The sequence below is a fragment of the Colletotrichum scovillei genome (genome assembly GCF_011075155.1).
Source record: "Colletotrichum scovillei strain TJNH1 chromosome Unknown Contig00010, whole genome shotgun sequence".
In the NCBI taxonomy this organism is placed as follows: Eukaryota; Fungi; Ascomycota; class Sordariomycetes; order Glomerellales; family Glomerellaceae; genus Colletotrichum; species Colletotrichum scovillei.
Window position 1 is genome coordinate 3,083,047 of NW_023336268.1, and position 15,946 is coordinate 3,098,992.

Below are 15,946 nucleotides of genomic sequence, written 5' to 3' on the forward strand. Positions count from 1 at the left end.
TGCCTTTCTTCTTGTATCATCTTTTACCGCAAGACGCGTTTGCCCGCCCACTTTGGCGGAGAGGGGTAAAAGGCATCGCTTGGTCGATGATGCGGCGGACGTGGGTTGCGTATGCAGTTCCAACTTCCGAGTGGCCGGGCTATGGGGATAGTAGAAGCGGTAGCGATCGATTGGTGAGGAAGTCTATCTAGATCCTTGAGGTGATGCAAGCCCGGGGATACTCTAGACCGAATGGAGACACTTTTCCTGCATCCGTACGGCTGGGCATCATCCTGCTTGCACCAACAAGTGGGACATCGAAACGAGATCCCTGTCCGTCAGATGCTCCCAACCAGTTCAATCTTCCTTCAAAAGAGGAAGCAAACCACTTGGGTCGACTGACTGGTTTCTTTTGTTCACTTACTTTGTCTCTATACAACGGGTGACATCTATCTCAGCCGCGACACAGGCCCAGTTTGTGTGACTGAGACACAAGAGATGGCGGGTTCACCTTCACCTCGACCCACGACTCCTCTGGCCAATGTGGCTGGTGTCGATGCACCTGTTCAAACTGTTGCATCTCCCCCAGCCGCGGCCTCTTCACCAGCAGTCACATCTGAACCGGCCGCGACGCCTAGAGTGGCCGTCTCATCAGAACCAGCCGAGACGTCTGAACCGACCGCAACGTCTGAACTGATAGCGACGTCTGAACCAACCGCAACGTCCGAGCCGGTTGCAACACCCACGCCAACAAGTCCCTTGGCAGTCCAAAACTCGCCACCAGAGACAGCAGCAACGCCAACACCCAATACTCCTGGCCTTATCGAAGCGAGTGATGATGGAGCTAGCGTTTGTTCATTTACCTTTCATCGGGACAAAACTACAGTGAACTAATGGCTCTCCTAGACTGACGGGTCTACCATTGATGAAAGGATGTATGTGCCACTTCCCATCCTTTGTGCTGTTTAAAGCTGATAAAGATTCACACAGAACTAACTACTCCGCGTCCCTAACTTCGAGTGTTGTCGACTATCCGGTCGAATATGGACGAAGATATCACGCTTTCCGGCCAGGATGTGAGTGTATTTTCGGTGCATCACTCTTTACTGCTTGGTCTAATTCACATGGCGCCTTTAGCCTACTCCTTCCCAAACGATGAGGTCTGTTAGAAATCCAGAAACCAATTTTTGAAACCTGAAAGACTCTAAAAGCCATGCAGCGCGAAATGGAACGCTTGGACATTGCCCACGCACTCATGGTCAGATCAATTGGCAACAGGCTGTTCCTGGCGCCCCTTAGGGCGGAGACTCTTCATCGAGTCTTGGACATTGGGACAGGCACTGGAATTTGTGAGAAGAAGCAAACAACGACGTAATCCGTCGCTCTTTGATGAAAGATGATGCTGACTTGGACTCAATGTAGGGTCGGTGGAAATGGGCGATATTTTCGAAAACGCGGAGGTTAGTGTCTTCAAGCGGGTCGAGCCGCGAAGTGATGCTAAGTGAGCGAACAGATTACCGGAAACGACTTGAGTCCCATTCAGCCTGGATGGTAGGAAATGTCCGAATTTGCGTGGAAGAAACTTACTTATTGACTTGGCAAGGGTCCCGGCGAACGTAAGGTTCGAAATTGACGATGTCGAGAGCCCTTGGATCAACGAGCATAAATACGACTACATCTTTTGTCGATACATGCTCATCTCAATTCAAGACTGGCCTAGGCTTATCAGAAACATGTATGAGTAAGTAGCCCGAGATGTGGTGCAGTGTCTACAATTCTTCTTGGTAGATTTACACCTACTAATCATGAGCTGCTTTAGCAACGTCAACCCAGGCGGATGGGTCGAATTCCAGGATATGGATGGGCTCTACTACTCAGACGACGGCACCTACACGGAAGACCACGCCACGCGCCAGTGGAACAGGCAGTACATTGACGCCTGCGAGGCCATGGGCCGCACCGCCCGCCCAGGCCCCCAACTCGAAGGCTGGGTCCGGGACGCCGGATTCCAAAACATCACGCACCAGCGGTTCAAGGTCCCCATCGGACCCTGGGCAAAGGACGAGTACTACGCCGACGTCGGCATGTTGAACCTGGTCCAGCTGCTCGAAGGTTTGGAGGGCTTCACGCTGAAAATCTTTTGCGGGTTCTTAGGACAGACCAAAGAGGAAGTCATGGTGTTGCTCGCAAGAGTTCGCAAGGAGTTGAAGGAGGGCGCTTGCCATGCCATTTTTGATCAGTACGTTGATTGCTTTTCCCCCCTCTTTTCTTTTCGTGAGCTCAAACCGATGTTGAGGCTGACATGTCTGATAGCCACGTTGTTTACGCTCAGAAGCCCTTCGAAGAGGAGGGAAACAATGGAGGAGTGCCGCCGCCAGTATGACAGAAACTATGGCAAAGCTTTGGTTGATGGAAGGTAGACGCAGTTGCAACCAAAGGATTACAGACTTCCGCAATCCATATTCAAGACCTGCCAAGTCATCCAATTCTATTTAAAGTGCCAAATAGCCTACTGCATCAATCGAGTGCACGGTTTCTCCATAAAGATGGGTAGTTATCATCTTCGTTAGTAAATTATGTTAGGTGAGCCCATCTCTACCGAGATTCGACTACAAATGGGGTTCCTGCGGCTTTATGGAACGTGTCTGGCAGAGGACATAATACCGCCAACTTTTCTGTTTCCTGCGTGACGTCTCATTTCATGATTCCGGAACAGCCTTTCCCCGACCTGGCGCAGATTCAAATTCAGCCTGCCACTTCTCCTCCTGCTTAAACATAGCAACACACTGCAGTGCGCTCGGAGCACCAAAATCAGGGTCCGCGCCGCCCTCGAGTAGAACCTATTTGCGAACGTGTCAGAACACCATGACTTAGGCGAGAACCGGGAAATAAGAACGCCGTCCGCCCCGGGCATCTCGTTATCGGCGGACTTTCAGTAGGGCAAAGCGGCAAGATGATATGGAACGAACCTCGATAACTTTGTCTTCTTGCTTAAACACCGCCCCAGCAAGCGGACTCTGCCCCCGATCATTCAACCGATTCGCATCGGCCCCGTGCTGGATGAGCAACTTCACCAGGTCCGCGTGCCCGTGGTATGCGGCGAGCATGAGCTACACACAACGTTAAGAAGAAGATACATTAGCACGAGTCTTTTGTTTTTAAACATGATCAAAGAAAGGCATTCTTCTCCATCTTCTTTTCTTCTTCTTTCGTGGTTCGGAATCCAGGCTAAGTATAAAGTACATACCAATGTATCACCCTTCTCATTCGTCATATTCGCCGGCAACCCAGCCGGCAACGCCTGCTGGAAGATGGCGAGGTCCCCTTTCCGCGCGGCGTCGTACATTCGTCCCGCGAGAGCGATTGCTTCCGGCGGGAGGGAGTTGGCGCTTGGTGAAGGATCCATGGGTTTTGAAATTACCGAGTCCTAGAGGATAAATGTGCGTGTTGCCTGGAGAGGAAGTTTGTCAGTTTCGCTGTGTGTGTTGACACGTGAAAGGACCGCGAGTCTTCGCTGCCGGGGGGGGGGGGGGTGTCCGTTTGCTTGAACAATGACCCAGCTTACCTTGTGAAAGGAATCAATACAGATTTAATAGAGTGTCTTCAAAACCGCGGTGAATATTTCGAGTAATCAATTGGGTTGGCAATTCAGATGGAAACCTACTGTAGGTAGGGTAGTCGAAGATCAGAGAGCTGTGAGCTGGAGGTTGACAAAATGGTGGGGTAAAAAATACCGAATGCCGAGTGGATGGATGACGTGAAAGAATAGCAAGCAAGCAGTTCACTCATCCCCGGGAGCCCCACGCACACACCCCCAGCGGGGGATAGCGGAGGAACACCCCAACCAATTGGACGTAACTCATTTGACATAGGATGAACTCCAGGAGGTGAACGCTGATCTAATCGTCGTCGCAAAGATGATGAGAGGAACAGACAATGAGATAGCATCACTCCGTAAACACTTTCAATGCGTTAACGGTTGCCAAAGAGCCGAAGTCAGAAGCCGTCGTAGACCATCCACGTCCCTTCGACCAGAAACTCCCGGCTCCCAACTTCACGGACACATACATCAGACCAAGGCGAAGAAGAGCATGTTGAACCAAAGTTGTTTCCCCATTGTATCTTTTTTTCTTATCCTTCTGCTCCGTATTACTATTTACACCTCATTAATCAGAGACGAGCCAATTCCTCCCAATGCGAGCAAGGCCGTGTTGTGCCGTGTTGTGTTTGCAAAACTCCCTCGCTCAGCGAGACCGCCGGACCTCCGTGTCATGATGAAACCCCTCCCTATCTATTATAAAGGCAAGGCACATCTCCCACCAGACGGAATGAGAGAAACACCCGAAGCCACTGTGAAGTAGAAAAAATGACCCCTCTCCCCGCGGCTCCCTGCCGTCGAACGGTAGACAACCTCGTGGGAGCGGGCTCGTTGACAAAAGTCTGGGTATCAAACTGTGTTTGTACAAATAAAAAGAAGTGAACAAAAAAGACAAGACAAAACAAAAGATGATGTGTGTGCCAAAACCAACACCCAAAACACGCCCACCCAAACTCAAACTCCTAGAGTCCAATGTGGTCATATCGTCGTGGGCTCGGCTCTCTGCGCGCGCGTGAACCGCTCATGTTTTCCCTGCCAAACACCCCCGTCCTCGTTCTCCGTAGCATAGTGTATGCACCAAGTCCATCTAAGTCCTGATTGGCGTGTCTCGTTCGACGTCGAATTCAATCTCTCCCTCATCCAACTCTCCCCTCGCGGCTCTGCGAGCCAAATCTCTCTCTCCGTAGATTTCAGTCTTGCGCGTTTCAGCCTGTTGCAAGCAGTCGACATATGTCCTGAACTTGACAATCTCCCGTAGGAGGTAGGCACTCTTGCGCTCCCAGTTTGTCATGGCGCGAACGGCGTTGTTGCCACGGGGTGTGAAGGCGAGCAGCATCGGGCTGCGAAGCTGATTGTGCGTCTGAAGTTCATCTTCGATGCCCTTGACGTAGGCAAGGAGACTTTCGAGCTGCTCCTCTTCTGGTAGGTTGCTGGGCCGCATGCTCTGTGTTGGTGGCGCCCACTCGGCGACATGGATCCTGTCACCAGGCAGCTTATTACCGCGGCTGGCTGAGCTATAAGGGCCTCCGGAGCCGTGGTCGAGTGAAGCAGCTGAGCGGAAGCTCGACATACTAGGTCGAGGGTTTCCGGCGGCGCTGCTTCCGGGCCTTGAGTTAGAGCGCTGGCGCCCAGTCGCCGGTCCCACGGTTTGTTCGTTGATAGCCGTCACCAGTGCGTTGTTAATGATGGCGTCGCTCCAGCCATACTCGATGTTGCTGATGCCGCCGACTAGAGGGTGTGTGCTCAAGCGCGCGCTCCAGTAGTTGGCTGTAGTGACGAATTCTTTGCTAATCTCGGGGGTTCCGACTTGGAATAGGTGAACAGCGCCCGTGGGCAAGCTGAGGGCCCAAACGTGAGGGCGAGCTCTCGAGTAACCAGGCGGTGGCAGAGTAGATGCTAGAGTCTGTCGGAGGCTGAAGGTGCCCAGGTTAGTGGCATTTTCCTGCCAGTTGCCGCCTCCCACAATGGCCGGGCCCTTTGTTGCATTGCGACTGCGGCCCTTGCGTCCTGTCTTGTTAGTGCCAAAGGAAAAGATACTCATTTGGCCTCTTTGGATGACGGCAAAGACCTCGTTCCAGTGACGGTCCTTGGCCTTTTTCTCAATGCCGTCAAGATGGTGCTTATGGATGACCATGCCTTCCTTTACCCACGGAGGACCGGCGAGCTCGAGCGATTCGTCGTCGAGGAGTTGCGCGGGTTTGAGTTCGTCACTCATGATGGACGGCTCCTTCCCGAGACAGGATTCATCGTCACGGATGACGGCCTGGCTAAGGGCGTTGGCAAATCCGATGGACTGTTGATAGTCGCCTCCACGGAATGACGAGCTGAGCGAATCCACAGACATCGATGTTTGCGTTCGGCCCAGCGAGAGCTTACTCCACGTTGCCGATGATATTGTAGGGCTCCAAATGGAATTTCCGTCCTCGAAGCTCGTTCGCGACGAAGAGAAGCCCGGATTGCCCATACGAGGTCGTGACCTGCTCTTCGAATTCCATCTGGAAGAATTGGCACGGCCATTTTCAGCTATGCGCCCACGCATAGATGCCTGACTCTCAGACGGGGCCTTACTCAGAACGCTAGGCGTTCGCTTCAGCATACCAATAACAGAGAGACCGCTCTGGGTGTTGGGCGCCAGATTCTTGGACGGATCGGCACCGAAGAGAGGCAATCGTTCGTCGCGGATCGAGGCGTAAATGTCCTTGAGGACCACTTCGACCTGGCTTTCCCAGGCTCGCATCGAACCGTCGAATGGTGACTTGACCAAGGGCCCGCATTCGTCGTGGCAGTGGTCTCCGGACCCGTCTCCCTCGTTTCTCGGCGGCGGTCGGAACGACAGTCGGCGCGAAACGAACCGCTCTTCGATCGACGGTCTGGAATCGTCGCCTCCAAGAGCGCTGTTGGATTTACCCGGTAAAATGGTCGGCCGCTCAAACGCATCAGGGGCCGCCTCAATCACCGCCTGAGTGATTGTAGTCATGGTATTCTTGACGAACTGACTCCGCGTCATCTTGTGCTCGATGTCAGCCAGGTGCAAATCAGTGTTGAGCAGCATGATTGAGTAGCAGATTGTGTGAATGACGTCTATATAACGTTAGTTTGTGTTCTTGATGATTTGGAGGCGAAAGTAGCAACATACCGGATGCCTTGAATCCGTGGTTGGTGTTGCAATCACACCAACGCTTGGAAAAGGCAACCAAGATACGATCAACCTGCTGTGTCTCTGCTCTAAAGACGAGGCGCTCGCAGATCAAGCGGAGACTCTGGAGAATGCTCTTGTCGGCAAAGTCATACAGATCCATGTACGCTTGCAAAGTCCTCTGCCGGACGGGGCCTTCTTCACCCATCCATGCAGCGGCCTTCTCCTTCTGAATGAAGTCCTCGTTACCATCATAGATCTTTTGGGCCTTTTGGCGGTCGTCTTCTGTTGGGTCTCCAACGACGAAGTCGGGCTCATCCAGAGGCTTGGTGCTCATAGCCTCAAATGTGCCAAGGACCTTGGGGCTATTCTCTGTGGTTTCGACTCGGACGCTAGGGGTGCCGCTCATGGCAGACTTGTACTCGGTGGTGGTGGACCCTGAAGCTCGGCTGGCAGACCTAGTACCCTCCATTGGCAAAATTAGTGTTGATTTATTGCCTTCATCATCCGAGTCTGCTGGGGCGACCGCGAGTCTGTTGTTCTTCCTGCCTCTAATGGTATCATCCTTTCGGTCTGAGGTCCCCTTGCGGGACGGGGACGGCTCTTTGCTCGTCTTGCCAGATTTGTGGCTCCTATCCCTCTTTGTCTTGCCTCGCTTCGACTCGGTGTCTGCCTCATTGTCACTGCCATCGATATCGAGGAAGGAATTGTTTCGCTTTTCGGACGATATGGGAGGCTCCGGGGGCGGTCTAGTGGGCGTATCGGTCCGGCGCTCATGCTCTGGATGATAGTCATCGTCATCATCACGAGATCCTGAGCGGACCTCTCTTATCCGTGCATTAGGACTCGGGTCGTACTCGGGGGAGAAGGATCGTGGTTGTTCTTCGGCCCTCTCGCCGTTTGAAGCAGGAGCGGGATCGGAGGTCATTTCGGAGTAGGCAGGTTGCACGGGGGCAGGTTGGGGTGTCAAGGGCGTATTTGGCGTCACCGGGCTGCCTTTAAGGTACGGGTTCATAACCCTGCGCAGACTGCTGATTGGGCTGGGCTCTGGTTTCGCAGAAAGCTTGTCTTTGGTGATGGGCAACTGGATCGGGGCCACTAGAGGGGGCATTGGCGGTTCGAGAGTTGCAGCAACGGGCACAGGAGGGACCTCATCGGCGGACACAGACTTCTTTCTGCGACGAAAGAAGGAGCTCGGTTTCTTTTGCAGCACGTGATGATGAGAATGGGACGAAGATGTATCCCTCGAGGGCGGGGCGGGGGCGGATGGCTTCATCTGGTTGGCAACGTGTAGAGATCGGTTCCCGGACCTCTGATCAACAGAATCCACAGATGTTGACGACGTTATGCCTGTGGAATTTTGCGTCTCGGGCGGGTTGTTGGAGGCATTGCTTCTAGACGAGCCGAAGACTCGCCTGAAAAACCCCGGTTTTTCTTTTGTTTGCTGCGACGGTGCTTGTGTCGGAATTGTAGCTGCGTGCACGGGCTCTTTTGTCTTGCCGTAGCCCACGTGTGGCGCGGGTGCCGACTCAGACTCGAATGCCGTGACGGGTGCGGTTGCTGGCGACGATATTGGCGCAGCTGAAGATACCGGAACAGATGAAGGCATTGGGGGCACTTCTTCTCGTGGAGTGCTGGACTTGTTGTTGTTGTCCGCTCGGCGGGATGTCGACGTGCTTTTAGCGGACCGACTCGACCGTTTGCGTTCGAGGACAATGGGCGGCGGTTCGGCTGGCTCCACAGCCACAGTCGATGGTGCATGTGCGGCTGCGGACGTGGATGCGGCCATGGGCTGTTGTGGAATGGTCGCAGCAGGGGGGGTCACGGGCGGCATCATGCGTCGGGGCCCGCCAGGCACCGTGGGCGTCGGCGCGGCATCGTAATCGTCGGTGAAAAAGGTGTTGGAGAATTCAATGTGCCATGGAGCTCCGTTCGCTTGAGCTTGATGTTGTGTGGCCTGCAGGGCTGGCGGGCGGTGACCATAGTCGAAGCTCGAGGATCTGCCACCGAAGCCGGAAGCCCACCTTGTGCTACTGAGAACTTGAGCATAGCCGGCATCAATGCTGTTGGAGCTGCTACTCTTTGTGCTTCCCTTCCCACCTCGAGAGTGCATGTGGCGTTGGGAATTGGCAGTGCTTCGCAGCGGTTCCCGCATACTGCTGATGCGGTGCAGACCAGGTTGGAAGTTGGAACTACTGTTGCTCCTCCTACCCCGTGAGGATATTCTGCTCGCATCGTCGGCGTCAAAGTCGGAGCTGTAGGAGTATGTGTGTCCGGCGCGGCCACCTCGCACTGATCTAGAGAAACCGTCTCCGTCGGTATCGTATTGGTACTGCTGGGAAGGCTCGTCATGCATGTTTGGCGGGCTACTGCCAAAGGGGCCACCGACTGGGCCACCCATGGAGAATTGGTCGAGAGACATGAGCATGTTGGCCATGAGGGAGTCGCGCGTAACGTTTCGCGGGGACAATGAAAGATCGTGGGAGTCGCGGGGGCGAGATTGGTCGGGATTATCGTTTTCTTTATTCGAGGACATGTCGAAGCTGTCAGGCGAATCGGGAGTGTCTACCAAGAAAGAGTCGTCGGCATGGCGAGAGAGGGCAGGGCCTCGTAGTGCCCGAGAACTGTTGGATTTGCCCTTGGCGACGGACGAGGACGAAGTAGGCGGCGGCGGCGGCGGCCTGTTCCTATTACTTGGTGGTGGTGTTTGAGGGACTGGCGGCGCAGTTGTAGGTTCTCCCCGTGACGCGACAACGGCGGCAGGCCTGTTCGAGTAGGCGGCGGGCGGAGGAGAGGTGTTGATGTTGAGGTCGGGACGGCGACGACTGGAACGTCTCGGGGTGTCGGCGTACATGATGAAGGAGAGGGGGGCGGAAGGGTATCGTGGGGGTCGAAAAGGGTTTTCAAGTCATTTCCAGATCCAATCCGATCAAGCGCAAGCGCAAGGCGCATATGCAGTAAGGTGCCGTAGTAGTCGCCAGTAGTAGCAGCAAGCAGGCCGGCGCCAAATAGATGCCAAGGTGCGGCCGCTGAACAAGAGTCGGGACGCGCCCCAATATTGTCCAACGCGGTTGATCCAATGCGACGCCAGTAGGTCAAGCGATCCAATCCGACGGCGATGGCAGCGCCGTAAGAATCAGTCGATGTCCGCCGGCGGGCTCACAGGATTCAAAGCCTGGAGGGAGGGCCTTGAAGTTTGAACAGCAGGCGGCGGGCAGGCTTGAACAGGCAGACTGACGGTCAAAGTGGGCTTCTCAGGCGTCGCAATGTCCACAAGGCCGGGTTCGAACTTCGGTGTCGCGGGTCGGCTTTGTCTCCCGGGGGTGAACGAGTCCCAACCGAGTAATGAGTGGCCGAAATGAAGACTCGAGCGAGTCCCCTTTTGGACCCTTTCTTTGGGTCTTTTGGGGGGTGGTGTCAGGTGTTAGCGGACGACGTTGCAGCAATGTTTCTTTTCTGAAGTGGGCAGCTGTTCAGGTTGCTTTTTTCTCTGGTGGTGCTTTTGCCGTTTTCCCCCGTTTGGCATGGGCGGGTGGGCATTCAAGGGCCAAGAGTGCCACGAGGAACGGGAAAATGTGCGCGGGAAGGTTTGATTATGTATTAGTATCCGTCGTCGGTAGCGTGTATTCGTACTAGTAGTGGTAGTATTGAGACCGGGTATAGAGTAGGCGAATGTTGGGGGGGTAGAGTGACGGGCCTTGAAAGTTGGTACGATGCTCCGAAAGAGGCGATGGATGCTACCCTCAATCTTCCCCTGACCTAGGACTTGCTAGGCCCCGGATGGATGGCGGTGATCGGCCGTCGACGGGCGAGGGGTGGAGGACGAGAGCGAGGACGTGGACGAGGGTGAGGGTGTGGTGGTGTGTGAAGTGGTTCACTTGTGTCTTGTGCTAGCGACGAGAAAACGGCGACGGTGCGACTGCTAGCTTAGGAGGTATCCGCAGATGCGCGCAACACAGGTCGAGGTTGTGTTGGCAGTGGGCGAGCGCAGGGTTAAGAAGTATTATTAGTTCGAATTGGATCGTCAGAGTATGGACTGCGTGGTAGACATGGATATAGCTGGAAGTATTCTGTATGCGGAGACTGGAGTGTACCAAGTCCAAGTGGAAGAGGTAGGCGAAGCGTGGTGTATCCGTACGGAGTAGGTATGCGTCTGGCAAGGTTGGATGGGGTGCGGTAAGGGACGGTAGATGCAGGTGTGCATTCGTCACAGTTCGGATGTTTTGCGGTGCCAGGGCACTAGGGGGTGGTGGGTGGTCGGTTGCTTGGTTGCTTGAAGCACAAGCAGTTAGAGAAGGGAGACGGCGAGACGGGTGGATGGATGATGGATGATGGATGGGTTTGTTGACTTTTGGCTTACTTACCTAAAGTGCGGAAGAAAGTTTTGCAAGGTATCTGGGAGGTCCGATTTGTCGGTTTGGTAATAAGGTATTATTGATGAACAACTAGCCACGAAACACACGTGGGAAAAGTGCAAAGAAGGAAAAGAAGCAGAAGGGCAGAGGAGGAATGGCGACAAGCAATTCACTACCTTGGATACGTGGTAAGGTACGGATAGGTACCTGCAAACACCAGCTCCGAGTCGAGGTAATTAAGGTACCACCAGGAAGGTACGGCGTAATTAGGGTCAAGCAAGGCATGACAAGGAATTTCGTTGATGGGCAGCCTACACTAGAAGAAAGACCGGGCAGGGGTTAGGATATCCATACTTGACAGTCACGGAACACAGATGGGGATGAGATCCGGGACTGCTACGAATAGGAACCTGGTCAATCAAGCTAGAAAATGAACAACGGACAATATCTCAGGCAAGTATTACTGTGGTCCTCCCGACGGGACATGGATGGAACCTGAGACCTTTTGTCTTTTTCGGCTGGTATCTACGTTGAAGGTCTGCAGAATTTCGGATCATGGTATCCGTAACAAAGTCAAGAACGGATCCATAGTCTGTCAGGTAATTAGACGTAGCGTCTGTGTTGCTGCTGATGATGCTGCATGTCTTGACTCTCTCTTGTGTATCTCTGTGCGGACCTGCATATTGGCAGGGCATTGTAATTACACGGCGCATGCGACACGACATGAACCAAGATGCTTTTGTATGTACTCCCTATTCCTTCCTCCGGATGGATGCAGAGTACGGAGTACGGAGTTTTCTGTAAGAGGATACAAGTGATACGGGGGTTTGAATGCGCTGGTCCATCGACGTTCATGCTGGCGTCTCTTCTCGGTCGGTGTTGCGGAGCGTCCCTGTCCCTGTCAAAAAGTCGGGGCCCAGGCAAGAGAAACACCAGACGAGACGATAACAACATTAATATCAATATGCAAGGGAAAGAGCAATAGGAAGCACGGACATCAATATTCCACATCATCATATCCGATGCTGAATAAGGACGACGACGACGACGACGACAACCATATATTCGTCTGACTTTGCCTTATTAGTCGATATATGTACGGGCAAGTATTGCTTACTAGGTACCTAGGCAGTCGTGCCCCGTATGGTTGACGAAGCAGGTTGAAGAAACATCCAACAGATGCAGAAATACCGGGAGAAACACCAGACGAATGGAGTTTCCTTCCATGTTTTTTTATGGCATCCCATGTCCCTCCGCACCTGCCACGCCCACCAGTGCCTTCTCTCCTCCACTAAGGTATCTTAAATTTCGAGCTGCACTTGCCTCATCCACCACATTACAAGTATGTACGTATCCGCAACCGTGAGAAACGACGGGAGGAAAGAGCCAACGAACGGAGACTCCCTCGCAAGACGAGGTACCCAAAGTGCCTTACCTAGGTTTGGTAGAAACCCACAGAAAAATGGAAAGTTGAGAGATGTCACGGGCCTTGCGACATGTGCTTGATGTGGTCCCGGACTCGTCAGGACGCACCTTCCATGTCATTTCTCGCCGTTGCCCTTGGCTGCTGCTGGGGAACATGAGGAAAGCACACAACCAAACTGGCCCGAATGGGCAAAGAGAGAGAGTCCACTCCACGTCTGCTGCAACTGCAAGGTTTCCCCTTTTCACTGCTTTTCCCATTTTCCTCTACGGAGTACCCCCATTTAGCAGTGAACCCCTCCTTTCTTCTTTTGTTTTTGGTAGTATTGTTTTATCGCCTTTTTTCTCCATATTCCGTCACTCTTTCTTTACTATCTACGGAGTAGTCTATCACTTTCCCGGCTTACCGATACTTTTGATCAAGTATGCTCACTCGCCTTCGTCATCTTGACCGCCCGCAAAGAACAAAGAAATAACCGCTTCATCTCAATCTCTCTCTGCAGAGCACGTCCTGTTCTCTCCAGCCGCCCTCAAACCCACCAATCGTTGCCATCCTCATTTCCTAAACGCCATTGGGTCCTTTGAAAGACAACCGCTTCGCTTCGCTTTCGCGCCATGGATGATGGAAACCGAGCCAGATGAGCAATGCAAAAGAAACAATCTGCCACAATCATCATCGATATGAACCTGCTGCCGTTGATCCTTACACAATAGACTGGGAGAACCTATCTACGCCACGGCAGTGTAGGATCTGGACGCCGTCGTGGCACCCCAAAACGCAGCCGGCCTGCGAGACACGAGACATCACAAGCGCCAGACACCTTGACACCGCGACCGACGGCAGGCTTGCCGCCTTTGACTAGTCTCCTGTTCTGACGGGCACCACCCTGCATTGTCCCCTCCAATCCTTCCTTACATTCTTCCACCACATAGACCAGAAGTGTCCAGAAAAAAGGGACAAGAGGAGACAGGGCTGCAGGGGTAATGCAAGATGCATCCATCCCACCACTGCTCTTGTCCCAAAGGAGAAGCCAATCCCAAGGGGATCCCAGACACCACCGTCGGCCTTTGTGAAGCCATCGCCAGGGGCTGTTGGCTAATGGCTTGGTCAACCGTCAATGGGGAACAAGACGCGGCACAGCGTCCGCCATCATCCAAATCGCTGGCTGGCTGGCATTGCTCATGCCGGATGCTCATTACCGATACGACTTCAACGCACTGCGGACCCGACAATGTTTGTCTATCAAAACGAACATCCACGGATGCCGCCTGGGTCTCTACCAATTCGTCTTTCTCGGGGCCGTTCCTTGACGACAATCCCACCTCACGATGCGGATACTTTGACACCTCCGCGTTCCGAGAAGGAAAGCTGTCCATCCTAGAAAAAGGAAAAGCAGTGACCAGCAAAAGCTGGATGGTGGATCAACTAGACCAACAACACGAGCACACTCACACACATCTCAACGTCAGAACCGAACGCGATTGCAACTTTCACCATCTCAAAGACGATTATCCGGTAATCCGTCAGCTTCCCTTCCACAACGAACATGGCATATCCCATTCGCCGAATCGTCTTATCGTGGCTATTATTGTCGCGAGCTCGACTTTTGCCTTTCTTCCCGCCCACACATCCGCTACCTCGGCCGCCCTCGATCCAATCGTATCCATTCTCACGCTGCGAATACGCCCACTCATTTGCGCCCACTTGAAAGCACATGCAGATACCCATGGACTTCCCCTGAATCGATGCAGACACCAACTTTTAGCATCCAGAGGCCCGTGCCATACGCTGGATTGCGCCACCTTTTCCGCCACCTCGTGCCCATCGTTTATTCGCCTGCCTCAACACCCTCCTGCCAGTGGTTCATACCACTAAAGCCTCTCCCCTCCCGAGTCCCAGGCTCCCACACCTGACGGCCTGCGAGCGGAGCCAGTGTTCATCGTGGGATTACAGGACGGCGGGATGGAACATAGTCTGTGTGTCTAGGTCTCGCGGGCCTGCTATGCGAGGGACCGTTGAGCACCATGAGGCCTATGATATTGACAGCCCATCCCCCCTTCGCTACCAAGTCATCTACGGTGTTTGCGCCCTTCTTTGGAAAAGATGTTCATGTCAAAATCATGATTCCAGGAGCCCCGGGCACCCAGGACCCTCATATTCCACTCGAGCAATGCGACAGATCACCGCGACAGTGGCACTCATTGCCATTTCTCTCTAGAGACTCGAATGTGAGACCAGGCAGTGAGGCACTCTCTCATCTTAGAGATATGCTTGGCCCCCAAATGCCGACGTCTTATTAGCGATGGTCATTAATTGTCCGTGTTTGGACCTGCAGGTCTGTGACACCACCCCTTTTGACGGCGGAGTCGACACCGACGCGTTGCTGACGACCTGGCTCAGTAATGGAGGTCTCGCGCTCTACCAATCGCTTCGCCCAAGAACCATTGGATTTCCAGAAACTTTGCACTACAACAGAGGCTGCAACACACCGCCTTCGTACGGGCGTCGATGGCTTAGTGTATAAGCAGGCAAGGAGTTCGACGGGAGAAGGTGTCCCGGCCACCACCATGACCAGTCCACCACACCACCGCAAGCTGCATCTCCCCGCGTGATCGCCAGTCACTTCCAATGACATTCCAACGGCTTTGCTTACAATCTGTACATTTGCGGTACACGACCATCTCCCTGCTTCACTGACCAACAGTTCCCCCTTCGAGTAAGCGGGCTCGGCCCCATTCCCACTCGCATCCAAGCCCGCCTTCTAGCGACTCAATCTCCAACACTGGCGGCCCCCGTCCTGATTGATGTTCGCGCTAAACTGACAAAACCTAAAACACACCGACAGACGCTTCCATGTCATCAGTTTCCTTGCCGTCGTGCCAGTCGGCGTTCGTCAAGAAGACCCTCACGACCCTTCTTCACCTCCGACGTCAAGTCAACGTGTCAAAGCGCAACCTGTTCGTACTCCGCAACTCCATGGCCTGCCTGCATGACGAACATTCTTCGGCGGATCGCTTAAACGTCTCCAGCTTTTGCCCCTTCGCCGCGAATCGGCATTGCGACGGTGCGTGGGTGCCTCTTTCTTGGCGTGTCAACCCTTCGCGTCAAGGGACGAAGATTTCTCTCAATCAGCCAATCTCGTCAAGCCAATTGGGGTTACACGATGGCCACAGGCCGAGAATAGCGCGTGGTTTCGTGAGACTAGAGCAGCTTTCTAAAGTCTGACAACTCGGCTCGCTCTCCAAAAACAGTCGTTTCCATCTTGCAGCTCTGGGATCAGGATCCTCTTGAAGATGAGCCGGCTCCGTCGATCAGTAGATCACCAATCCCTCTCCATAATCGGCCGACAATCTCGAATCTTGCATTGCGTTTGAAGCGAGCTGCAATTCTCCAGATCATCTCGGCGAGCCACCTCTCCGTGTCCCTCGAAACAACGTCGCCTGCTGTCAGCGCCG

At 53.7% G+C, this 15,946-nt stretch overlaps 3 protein-coding genes across 3 annotated transcripts; 1 reads left to right on the plus strand and 2 right to left on the minus strand.

The window, feature by feature from the left end:
• Window positions 1-477: 477 nt before the first annotated feature.
• On the plus strand, window positions 478-2,362 carry HER10_EVM0000804 (umta methyltransferase family protein; the record flags this gene model as incomplete). Its single annotated transcript, XM_035470572.1, has 9 exons — window positions 478-701; window positions 970-1,055; window positions 1,117-1,139; window positions 1,199-1,328; window positions 1,402-1,439; window positions 1,493-1,530; window positions 1,583-1,720; window positions 1,799-2,218; window positions 2,293-2,362. 9 exons carry the CDS (start codon window positions 478-480, stop codon window positions 2,360-2,362), a joined length of 1,167 nt encoding a protein of 388 aa, XP_035327548.1.
• Window positions 2,363-2,678: 316 nt separating this feature from the next.
• On the minus strand, window positions 2,679-3,644 carry HER10_EVM0004731 (uncharacterized protein; the record flags this gene model as incomplete). Its single annotated transcript, XM_035474365.1, has 3 exons — window positions 3,227-3,644; window positions 2,949-3,089; window positions 2,679-2,819 (listed from the first exon to the last, which is right to left on the minus strand). Exons 1-3 carry the CDS (start codon window positions 3,383-3,385, stop codon window positions 2,679-2,681), a joined length of 441 nt encoding a protein of 146 aa, XP_035327925.1. The 5' UTR covers window positions 3,386-3,644.
• A 443-nt stretch (window positions 3,645-4,087) lies between these two features.
• Window positions 4,088-11,041, minus strand: HER10_EVM0008026 (Sec7 domain-containing protein). Its single transcript, XM_035477563.1, has 2 exons — window positions 6,714-11,041; window positions 4,088-6,658 (listed from the first exon to the last, which is right to left on the minus strand). The coding sequence occupies exons 1-2, from the start codon at window positions 9,565-9,567 to the stop codon at window positions 4,665-4,667; spliced, it is 4,848 nt and encodes a 1,615-aa protein (XP_035328224.1). The 5' UTR covers window positions 9,568-11,041; the 3' UTR covers window positions 4,088-4,664.
• Between the last annotated feature and the right edge of the window lie 4,905 nt (window positions 11,042-15,946).